This window comes from Felis catus, chromosome B3 (assembly GCF_018350175.1).
Source record: "Felis catus isolate Fca126 chromosome B3, F.catus_Fca126_mat1.0, whole genome shotgun sequence".
NCBI classification, from domain to species: domain Eukaryota; kingdom Metazoa; phylum Chordata; class Mammalia; order Carnivora; family Felidae; genus Felis; species Felis catus.
Genome location: NC_058373.1, coordinates 42,895,787 through 42,908,193, shown reverse-complemented (window position 1 = coordinate 42,908,193; position 12,407 = coordinate 42,895,787). Strand labels below are relative to the sequence as shown.

At 35.1% G+C, this 12,407-nt stretch overlaps 1 protein-coding gene across 5 annotated transcripts in view; it reads right to left on the bottom strand.

Annotated features, from left to right (window-relative positions):
- Window positions 1-12,407, bottom strand: part of VPS13C (vacuolar protein sorting 13 homolog C) — a 195,726-nt gene that overhangs the window by 51,576 nt on the left and 131,743 nt on the right. For all 5 annotated transcript variants that reach the window (XM_023255275.2, XM_023255276.2, XM_023255277.2 and 2 more), the window contains 9 exons: window positions 12,082-12,251; window positions 10,561-10,808; window positions 9,212-9,441; window positions 6,676-6,768; window positions 3,844-4,209; window positions 3,323-3,409; window positions 1,888-2,043; window positions 1,461-1,725; window positions 435-595 (listed from right to left, as the gene is read on the bottom strand). In XM_023255275.2, coding sequence (XP_023111043.2) covers window positions 435-595; window positions 1,461-1,725; window positions 1,888-2,043; window positions 3,323-3,409; window positions 3,844-4,209; window positions 6,676-6,768; window positions 9,212-9,441; window positions 10,561-10,808; window positions 12,082-12,251 — 1,776 coding nt within the window. The remainder of the gene's footprint in view (window positions 1-434; window positions 596-1,460; window positions 1,726-1,887; window positions 2,044-3,322; window positions 3,410-3,843; window positions 4,210-6,675; window positions 6,769-9,211; window positions 9,442-10,560; window positions 10,809-12,081; window positions 12,252-12,407) is intronic.

The following is a 12,407-nucleotide window of genomic DNA, read 5'->3' as shown; positions in this document are numbered from 1 at the left end:
TTAAACATAGAAAAGATTAAGATGCTAAAATCTTTTTCTGGGGAGATCATTCCAGTATTCCTTCAGATATACTTGAAACATACAATCCCAAGTGATATACAAAGAGAATGGAATGTTATCTTATTTGGCAACCACTTATAATTATTAACACTCCCAGTTCTAAATCTTTAAAGAAAGAGGTGAAAATCTTCCTTAATTTTCAACCTAGACCACAACAAAAATGGGCTTTCAAATAACAAAATTGTTTAATCAGATATTTAAAATGAAGACTAGAACAAAAACAAGTTAGATTGGAAATAGCAGCCAATTCAATCTATTACGTATTTCTGAATACTCAGTATTAGCTCAATGTTTTATCATATTCCTATATTCACCCAAATGATTGAAGATTTCTTGTTATACTTCAAGGGACACAATTTACTTTAATGGATTACCTGCAGAGGAGAACGAAGAGTGATTACTTTATTCCCTTCAGTTGCATCAATCTGTACCAAGACTGAGTCAGAATGACTGGCATTGGGATTCCGTACATTATACAATCGCCGTCCGGATCTGGCAACAGGGACTTTTGCAACTTCTGTATATCCATGAGGTACTAAGGCAGAGCATAAGTGAGAAGCATTCCAAATACCCATTTACCTATATTTCTCTCAGACAGAGTACTCATCAGCACCTTAAAATAATACAAGGGAATTCTTCATGACTGAACATGACTACTCAAAATGCTTTTCTGAGATGTAGGAACCAACAAAGAAAGGAAACTAAAGAAACTAAAATAAAAAAAGAATAAAATAAAAAAAGAAAGGAAACTAGTTATAAAATGTTTTGACTCAAAACAATTTCTCTTCAGGTTTTAAATCAAGAAACAGACCCTTACCTATGGAGAACAAACTGATGGTTACCAGAAGGGAGGTGAGTGGGGGGATGGGTGAAATAGGTGATGGGGAGTAAGGAGGCCATTTGTAATGAACAGCAGGTGCTATATGGAAGTAATGAATCACTATATTGCATGCCTGGAACTAATATCACACTGTATGTTAACTTGGAATCTACATAAAAATAAAAAAAATTTCTTAAATCACACAAATTTCAGCTTGTTCCTTTTCTTTCAACTATAGAACAATAATCACCTTTTCTGTGTAATGGTGATAATTACTGTCAACATTTTATGACTTCTGAATATAGTTCATTTTCCTCTCCTCAATGGACTCACATCCTTTTTGAAGCATGCTACAGACGGCATTATTTAAGGGCATAGAAATAATCTAATTTTCTAAGGTAATTCTAAAATTTAATTGTCTCAAGTTTAGAGGAAGAAAATTAAGAGCTTATCAACTATTTGTTTCAAGCCTTTAGAAATGTTGTCTCCCAAGGTATCTGCAGCAATATCTTTACATTTTAACAGAAATAAGCCACACAGCTACAATTTCAAAGACGAATATAAAATAAATATAGCATACCAAAGGTGAGAGTGAAGAGCGAGCTTTCCTGACGGCTCAACATAGATAATTTTCCTTGACGTGAAGGTTCCATGCTGGCATATTCCAATTCCAAATGCTGACCAGCATCAACATCATAAACACCACTTTTCTCAAGGGAGCCTATTACTCTGAGATTATGATTGGGCTGCACCTTAATGGGAATGCCTACAGCATTTTTCACTGTAAAAGGAGCCCTATCTTTTAGAGAGTAGTCAAAAGTAGAAGCAGTGCCCTCTGAAAAACCCTGAAAAGGAACATAACATCGCAATAAAATTGTTGCAAAATTCAATTTTTTTCCAAAATTAAACATTTTTAAGAAAGTAATTGTGATGACAAACATAAATAATCCATACATGTTTCATTTTAAAATCCCATTTGAAATACTCCAAGAAAAAACCAAACATACTTTGGCTAAATTGTTGAAAACATTCAGGCAACTTTTGGATATGGTTATATTCATTGTGTCTCCTGAAGAAATATGAACTGCTGTTTGTGGCTCAGGAAGAAAAATAAAATCATCTCCTGGAATTAAACTTTTATCTTGGACTGGATTCTTCTTTACCTAGGAGGATAAATAATGTGACACATTTAAGTTATTAGCCATTTAATTACAAAAATTTAAAACTCTCAAAGTGTTAAACTCTCCTAAACTAGTCGCTTCATATTAAGGCTGGTCAAAAGTCTCAGTTTCAAAAACAACCAGTGCTTCGCTTAGACACAGCACAGATCAGCAGTCTTTTTTGCAGTGTGTGGTCAGTGCACAGGGTAATGTTTCGAACTGTGTCACAAAAGTGCTCCAGGTCAGTTACAGTATTTGTTTCTTGTGCATTCCCCAGAGGAAGCTATTTACCCAGTGTCGCCTGACTAATTGGTCCTCATGTGTTGAGGCGTAATGGAAGATGACCCTCAAGTCTAAACCGATCCTCACTGGAGGTAATGTGGAATTCTGTTAACACCTACACATAATATGATACGCTTTCACCAGCCATCAGATTCCACCACAGTTTTTGTTCTAATAGAGCTCAAAGGCCACATACAAAACTATTTGTTAGCCCGTCTATGCCAGAAACAGGTAGATCAGAAATATTACTTCTACTTTACTGAGAAGAAATTGGGACACAGGTTAAGTGGCTTCACAGTTTTAAAATAGGAATCTGCTGAGTCAATTTCAGTGCCTCACACTTCAGGCTACACCAGAGAACTGTAGTGTAGTCACTTGTTAGGGGTATATAATTCATCTTCCTTTTAGTCAAGAAAAATGTGCTTTGGTATCCAGGATTCTGAAGTGCTCTCAAGAAATACCATCAAGAGATAACACACAAAGAATTCATGAACTATAATTCAAGTTTTCTCAAACGTTTTGGTCTCCTAAAATCACTGATGATCTCAAAGAGCTTCATTTATATGGATCAGATCTATGACTATGAAATCTATTAGAAACCCAAACTGAGAAAATTTTAAATATTCATTTAAAAACAATTATATGTTGAATAATATTTTAATGAAATATAACTATTAAAGTTATCTTTAATAGTAAAAAGAAGGGCATTTGCAAATCTCTCTAGTGACTGCCTTAAGACAAGTGGATTCTCATTTCTGCTTCAGTATTCATTCTGATGCAATATCACACAGTCTCTGGAAAATTCCATTGTATGCTCACAAGAGAATGAGAATAAAAATGATATATAATGTCTATTATTATGAAAATAGTTCTGACCCCACAAACCCCCTAAAAAGGCCTCCAGAATCCTAGATCACAAATCTTGAGAATCATTGAACTAAAAAATATAAATGAATGTGCTGAGTGCCATCAATATAAAGATATCGTATGGTTTCCTTACATCAAGCCTTAAATTCCATTGTCTCTTCCCCTCCACTCTCTCAATCAGTGGCTCCCAAACAGCATGGGTTTCATTATAGTAGTGAACCTGGAAAGGCACAGAATTGTAATAACAGAGTCTTTTAACTTTAACAACATATTTCTATAATCATCAGGAAAAAATATTACATAATTAATGTTATATGCCAATCATTTTAACAACATACCTCAAGACACAAAGAATAGCTATAAAGAGGGTACATTTTCCTTTACTCTCTTACTTTACTGCCATAAATAAATTACTTAACAAAAAGTCTTTAAAAAACAGTAACCAACTAAATAATACTACATTATGCATCAACAAGTTAAATGTTAGAATATATTATCTATTCAGACACAGACACAGACACACACACACACACACACACACACACACACACACACATGCTGTGGCCATGCACAAACAAGAAAAGTGCACATCTTAATTCTGCAGGTGTAATTTTGAGAAGTTGGCTCTGGAAGTATTAAATGATGTAGTCATACCTCTAATGTCATGTCAGCAGTAGCAGCCATTAGGGAAGTCCAATTTTTAATATTTCCTGAAAACTTAGACTCTGCCAGTAATAAAGGTACAGTTCGATGCCCAAGGCCACATTCTAAGGTAACCTGAACTGACTCTACAACAACAGCACAATTTTCCTCTATAGATAGACAGTGAATGTCTTTGAAATTTTCTGTTATTTCTGTTGCCATGTCAACACCAAGAAACCAAGAGTTATAATCACTAATAGATTTGATGCCCCAAAGATTTTCTGTTTCCTTAGACATATCTTTGGATTCATCTTCTTTTGTCTTTGGAGACATAGCAGCCATGATCGTCATCACAGTATTCAGAATTATGGGTGAAATCTTTAAAAAAGAAAGCAGAAAAATTTTAAGAATAAATTATTTCTAAATGAGAAGAATATATAACACAAAACTTTAAACAAAGTTAAAAATTTAAACATATTACATTAATACCTAAGAAAAACAAAAGAGAATACACAAAGCCATATGTCAAGTCAGCTAACATCATACCCATGATTTCTGCCCAGGCTACATTGGAATTAAGTAATTAATATTATATGTTAATGTCAAAACCTGAAGTTAAATTGACCAATTCATAATAAAATAGGGTTATATGAAAAGAAAAATGTAGTATAACTGAATTTTTTATTTTTCAACCAGTTGCATTAACTAAACCAAAGTATATGATCCTCATCAAAATATACATACATAGTTTTTATTTTTCTGACTGAAACAAAAAGCCTAAGAATCACCATGGATCCCGTTCCACCTCCCCTAAGTTCTCCAAACTCTACCTCTTATTATCTTTGTATAGTATCTTTGCTCACCTCCTCATTCCTAGCCTTGCACCTTAGTTCTACACTGATAATACCTACTATGTCCAGTGCTGACTGGACCCTCAGAGTCTACCCTCCACATTTCCACCAGCATTCTTTTCATCAAACTCAAATCTGGGCAGGCCATTCCTATGCCTAAAATCTTCAATTGCCCCTAACTTTAAGGATGCAGTTCAAATTTCTCTTTAGCTGAGGACACAAAAGTCTTTGTGATGTGATACCAGGGTTTCCCAAAGTGTAAGCAATACTGGGTTAAATAAGTGGGTTCCTTTACTGTTCAGTTCTCACAACCTCTACTTATGTAATTTGCTAAAATGATATGACTACATCACCCAAAGAAGGAAGTAGTATGAGCCTCTTCCCAAACTTACCTGTCCACTAAGTCCCTTCTTCGTCCTTGCCTTATTAATGTCACCTTTAATTAGAGCTCTCAATCTTACAACTCCACCGCACCATTCTCTCCAACCACGTGGAATCACCACTCTAAGTCCTTAAAAGGTTTTTCATACCTCTACTTTTGTGCATATTGTCAGTTCTGTCTTGATAACCCTCAGCCTCCCTCTGCTTCTAACCTCCATCAGATTTTCAAAACTCAGTTCAAGTAGCCTCACTTCAAGGCAGATTTCCCTGATGTCATGGTCTGATCACAGGACCCTTACTTGTGCTCCCAAAAGCACCAGTACAGGCCTCCAGCTCTGAAAGCCAGAATCACTGATTTACTTCTTTCTCTCACATATATCAGTAAGTTCTTTGAAGATATGGACTATGTATCACCAATGCCTTGTATAGACATTTTTCGTACAAAGTAAGAGCTCAAACAATGCTTGCTGAATGAATAAACAAATAAACTGATATACAAAGAAAGGGAAAGACAATATTCCCAGTACCTTAACCTATTGTCTTAGACTAAGTGCATGCAAATTCAAGACCTTTCCCCCTGAATGACCACCTTAAATTCTTCAAAAAGTAAATCTGTTAACAAAATTCAATCTAAAACTACTGAGCATTTTAAAATATTGAGAGAAAATTGCACTGTTATTTATATGGTAACTCAAATGACATTAGTTTGAGCCTTGGTTTAATCACTATCGGTTATGGTATAGTAAAACTGCTATCAACCACCTCAATATTGCGTCCTTTGGACAGACAGAAAAAGAGATTTAGGGAAGTATTATTCTCCGCCTTTCATTTATAACCAATTATGAGGTCATACTTAAACAATACAAATGCTATGGGAGAACAGAGATTGTTTTCCCAATACTTCAAATATAAGAGATTAATAAAAAGCAAATCCTGGGGCGCCTGGGTGGCGCAGTCGGTTAAGCGTCCGACTTCAGCCAGGTCACGATCTCGCGGTCCGTGAGTTCGAGCCCCGCGTCAGGCTCTGGGCTGATGGCTCAGAGCCTGGAGCCTGTTTCCGATTCTGTGTCTCCCTCTCTCTCTGCCCCTCCCCCGTTCATGCTCTGTCTCTCTCTGTCCCAAAAATAAATAAACGTTGAAAAAAAAATTAAAAAAAAAAAAAGCAAATCCTAATAACTTATTTCTAGCATACATCTGTCATTACAAAAATTTAAAAGCCAGATAAAACATTTAATTATGTAATTATTAAATTCACATTATACCTGAATAAAAGCCTAAAATAACTTACTACAAATAAAGGCAACTTCACTTTTCCATCCCAACTTTCTTCTCTTCCCATCCCATCTCTGCTGTCCCCCAAACCCAATCTCCCCAACACACAAAAAGCAAACATAATGGATAAAAACTATCGCAATCATTTATAGATATTTAAAGTACTCTCGTTATAAAAAGATAGAAAAAAATTTGCTTTAAAGAAAAATGTCTTTTAATATTAGCAGTATTTACTGTTTGAATATGTAATGTAAGTAGCATAATGTTCTAGTTAGAAGAGACATCAAAAGATTTTGCTAGAAACAAGAATTTTTACCCAAATAATATGATAGGCACTGACCTTAATTATAAATTCTTCAACCATAATGCTTATATTTTGTTTTCCTGAAGCCCACATACATTTTTCCATAAATAAAGAACAAGGCTGTAAGACCTAGTAACAAATAAATAAAATTCACATTTCCTTAGTTAAAATCTGTTAGGTATACGTAGATAATACACACCAGAAATGTCTTACTTAACTGGACATCTTTTTTTAAAATATGTATTTATTTTTGTTAGAGTGTGTGTGTGTGTGTGTGTGTGTGTGTGTGTGTGTGTGTGAGCACGCATGAGCATCAGAGGGGGAGGGGCAGAAAGAGAGACAGAATCCCAAGCAGGTTCCACAAAGTCAGCTCAGAACCCAACTTGGGGCTCGAACCCAACTTGGGGCTCGAGACTATAATCTGAGCCAAGCCCAAGAGATGGATGCTTAATGAACTAAGCAACTCAGGGGCCCTTAACTTGAGATCTTTAATGATACCTTATGCCAAAAGCAAAAGACAAATGAAATTAGGTGAGAACTTTTCTTGTGAGGGCTCTTAATTATGACAAATCCGTGTACATCGTCAAAGGACTGTAAGCAGTTCTGATCAATTCCTTTATGTCAATTCTTAAGTAAGGATGTACAGTTACTAATACAAGTTTAAAATGTTTCCTTTCAGAACACCTGGGTGGCTCAGTTGGTCAAGCACCTGACTCTTGATTTTAGCTCAGGTCATGATCTTATGGTTCATGAGATCGAGCCCCCTGTAGGGCTCTGCTCTGACAGTGTGGAGCTTTCTTGGTATTCTCTCTTCTTCTCTCTCTGCCCCTCCCCTGCTCATTCTCTCTCTCTCTCTCTCTCAAAATAAATACATAAACATTAAAAAAAATAAAATGTCTGCTTTCACTAAAATATCTCTCAAACGATACCCTTTGTAAAATATGCCTTTAAAATATCCATACAAATGAGGTGAAGACTATGGTAAAGTCTTACATTCACAAAGAAGTACATGAGGAAATGAAATTGTTAATTATTAGTTTTTATAACAACTAAATAACTTGAAATTGTTATTTTAAACAAAGAGTTCTGGGGTAGCTGGATGGCTCAGTCAGTTAAGTGTCCAACTTCGACTCAGGTCATAATCTCAAAGTTCATGGGTTTGAGCCCTGCATCAGGCTCTGCGCTGACAGCTCAAAGCCTGGAGCCTGCCTCAGAGTCTGTGTCTCTCCCTCTTCCTGCCCCTCCCCCATATATGCATGCACATGCATTCTCTCTCTCTCTCTCTCTCTCTCTCTCTCTCTCTCTCTGTCCCTCCCTCTCAGTCTCTCTAAAATAAATAAACATTAAAAAAAATAAAGTTTTGTTAACACATTAGAAAAAGACTGTGGTAAGGTACGTAAATGAACAGTTTCCCTATGATGAACACGAAGTCAGTCTTGAATATCATATGAGGTGCTTATAAAAACAAATTTCCAATCTGTAAACCCAGTGACTTACTTAAAACTATTAAGCTTATATTTGTAAATAAATTTACTTATGCTATATATATATGTATATATATATATAACATATATATATACATATATATATACATATATATATCACATATATATATAACATATATATACATATATACATATCATTAAAGAAATAAGTAAACTAACCTTACACCTCAACTGAATAAGTAAACTAACCTTACACCTCAACTCAATGGAGGAATTAGTATTGTATTACTTACATTTAAAAAAAAAATTAGGAAAAGCTTTTCCTGGAGTAATCAATTCATTATAAGCTTTCTGTGACATGCCAAAAGATGATCCTGCTCAAGAATGCTTCATGATAAAGTACAGACTAAGTCTAATGTTGCATTTCTTTATGTAAGCCACTTGGTCATAAATTTTCCTAATTTAATACTGCAAATGAGTCATATAATACAATGAATCCTCTTTAATGTAAAATTCTCAATTTAACATTTAAAATTTATTGGTGTGACAATCAATTAACTAAAATATTTTTCAACAATAACTTGAACACATAACTGAAGTTAACTTTTTTTTTTTTAATGTTTGAGAGAGAGAGAGAGACAGACAGAGCACAGCAGGGGAGGGGCAGACAGAGAGGGAGACACAGAATCCGAAGCAGGCTCTAGGCTCCGAACTGTCAGCACAGAGCCCGATGCTGGGCTTGAACTCACGAACTGTGAGATCATGACCTGAGGTGATGTCAGACGCTTAACCAACTGAGCCACCCAGGTGCCCATGAAGTTAACTTTTAATACAGCAAAAACAATCTCTTTGGTCACGTGACTTCAATGCTGATTTGTACTAAAATTCAACTACTGTTCCACAAAAGATGGCACAATGAAAGGAAAAAGTTTAAAGGCAGCTCCCAGTTCTGCCAATGGCAGCATGGCTGAATCATTTAACATCTCGGAACTCAACCTCATCTTTAAACCTCAAATTTGTAGTAAATAATCTCTGAAGTCTTACAGAGCTCTCACATTCTAGGATTCTACGAATCCACCATTTCTGCCAATCTTCAATCCGTGCTTAGAATATAAGGCAATTCTTACTGTAGTAATGTTTCTTCCTCTTTTTTCTCTGAGAAAAGGGCAAGCAAGGACTTTAAGATCTCTCACAGAAGCTTCCATCATCTGTTCAAGTTTGGAGGTTGACATAGACAGGTTACACTGGAATGAGGCTGTCAGAGCAGGAGCATCGGCCTTTGTCAGATTGGCAACAAATACCACTTCTGGATCTGTGATCTTGGCCTTTAAAGTCATATTTGGTCTTACAGAGTCATCTGAAAAAACAAAAAGAGCAACCAAAAAATATGTCACAAAATATATCTTGTCACTTGAGTATATACTATCTATAAGTTGCTAGGTTGTTTCTAGTATCTTGCTATATGGGATATGGCAGAATTAACCGTAGTTGACTAATACTAATGATAAATTATTAACAAATGCTGATTGTGCGGGATAATGCAATCTGATCTCTGACACAACATCATTTCCACTTTGACCTAGCAAGAATAATCTCGTTTTGAAGTTGGTTTTGTCTGAATTAAGGTGTGTGCACATATGAACACATGAAGGTGTTTTATGTTACATTGCAGAGACAGGAGGGGAAAACAGGAGAGGGTAATAACAGGAAGAGGGTAAGAGACTCTGATAAAGTTGACTCTGACTTCACTATAAAACACATAATCAGTGTCCTACAATCTATAGGATGAATACATTAACTATGTATATGAATATAGAGATATATAATTACTGTTTAGGAAAGGTAAATGAAAAAATAAAATTCTGACCTTGCCAGTGAATGGTATTTTCCAATCTTGCTGAATTATGCATTAGAAAGATAAATGCCTGACCTGAGACAATTATAATTTAACAAAGAAAATCACTGATCTACTTGGTAATGCTAGAGTAATTTATAGAGCAGGGAAGTGACTTCGGTGTACATCAAGACCAGACATTTGCACACACTCCCCTTAGTTTAAGGTGTTTACGGTAATGTCCAGGGGCATCATGCTGGGTGGTCCGATATGACCTTCTGCCTCTATCTGTTCAATTGCTTCAATGGATATAATTCTTCCATATATTTTCTCTGAATAAAAGACTGCCCTTCTATAAGACAGTCTCCCAACCAAAGACCCAGATTAACTCCTCTATTTTTGGGTAAGTAAAGAAATGTTAATGGCAGAGTTGGAACCAGAACAGGGGTTTCCTAGCCCCTAATCCAATATATATTTCTATTCTACCTCTTAAAAATTTATGCTTACTGAAAGTTTTCCACAGCATATATTTAAACTGGAAAGAGTATTTTACTTTCTTGAATTGTCCACTCATCTTTTTTCTTGTAATCTTTGTTCAAATATACGACAAGCTGTCATCTACAACAGATAAATTCTACTAACCTTTCTCCATCTTGATTTTTGCTGTGGCTGTCTGTCGTAGTGGAATCTGTGCTTCTTTTGCCATATTTTCTGAATTCTGAGACACAGCTTTGATAAAGAAATCTGCCACAGTCATCAGAAACTCCACGCTGGCACATACATACAGCTTGTCAAGAACAGCATCAACATGACTTCCATTTTTGCTTTGTTTGTAACTTATATCAATCATAGAACTGTTGTCATCTTGATCATTCCTTTTATCAATCATTCTAAAAAATATATACATTATTTTATTCTTGCAAAAATAATTTAAAAGATGAAAAATTTCCTATACACCTTAATAGTCTTTGTTTCACCTTTGAGTTTTTAATCTGAACAGAAAACAGGTCAACGTTAACTGGGGTCTAATCAGCTAATTAGGAACTAGGACATAGTCTCCTAATCTCTATAGCAAGATTCATGTTTTTAAGCAATTACAGATTATTTTATAATTATAATACAGTAGCAGAAAAATAAATGAATGACTACTAAAAGGAATTAACAAAACACATTAATGTGGTCCCACAAAATTTAAAGGTCAATCTCTTTACATTAGTTTACAAAATAAAACCTCCCTGAACAAATTTATCTCCAAAGATCATCCTATATAATTTGAGTCCAAAAGTATTCAATCCAATTCAAATCAGCCAGTGTTTATCAAGTGTCTGCAGTGATAGTTGCCACATATCCTCACACATGCTGGGGAGAACAGGTTACCAAACAGATGATGGCCTTGCCCTTGCCTATATAGTAGCGGACAGCTACCCCAAACACAAAATTTGCAAACTAGAAAAGCTGGTTGCATGATAGCACTCTTTCCTCATTTATTCATCTCTAGGAAACACAAAGAGCTCAGAAGTATCCAGTATGTATTCAATGGAACCCCTGGTTAGGGAGCAGCATAGTTTTTCTCCAAAGAACATCAAGGGCAAAAAGAGTATGTCTCAGTATTTGAGAAAGGAATAAATATATAATTAGAATATTAAAGTTACATTATTTCCCACTTTACAGGAGGCTAATATAAACTAATGTTTAAGTACTGGCTTGATAATGTGAAAATGCTAGGGATTACATTTCTAGTAAAACTTGAAAAATTTCAGAATACTGGTTTAAAATATACAGACAAAACAAGTAAGACAAAGAAAAGATCAGAAACTTTCAGGCTTTTTTTTGAAAAAAAAAAAAAAAAAAAAAAAAAAAGAACCTGCCTTTGGGGGACAATTTAGAAAACTATGTTACCAACAAACCACCCTATGTGAATTTCATTATTAAAATTCTTACATTCTCTTAGTTCCTGCTTTTAAGACAGTACTCCATTTTATTATTAAATTTCCCTTTAATTCAAATTTCATAGGAACTGAATCTGATATTAGCACTATTTATTGATGCCCTTCAAATTGAAGTATGACCAAAGATCTCTTTTGATAATCCCAAGCCTAGCAACCAAATATCAGGTATAACGTCAGCCTTAAATAACGTACAGCAAGTTCAGAGATGACAAACCTTGATGTTGCTCTCTCAATGCCTTCTCTGAGATCGTCAAGTGTGCATGTCTTAAGTTTAAGGCTAACATTCATTGAGCCATCCTTAAACATCTTCCCTACAGAGGCCATAAGATGTAGTCTGAGTTCACCAAGCCGGAAACTGTCATTGTGAAATGAAAGTTTGGATTCCTGTGGTGTATTTTCAAGCAAAAGAATCAGTATCTCTAAATATTATGTAATGACTTTTAAACACATTTCTTAACTCAGAGACAAAAGGCAAACTGATACAACAAAATTTAGAAGCATGGGTATTAAAACACAAGAATAAAACAGAATAATACATGT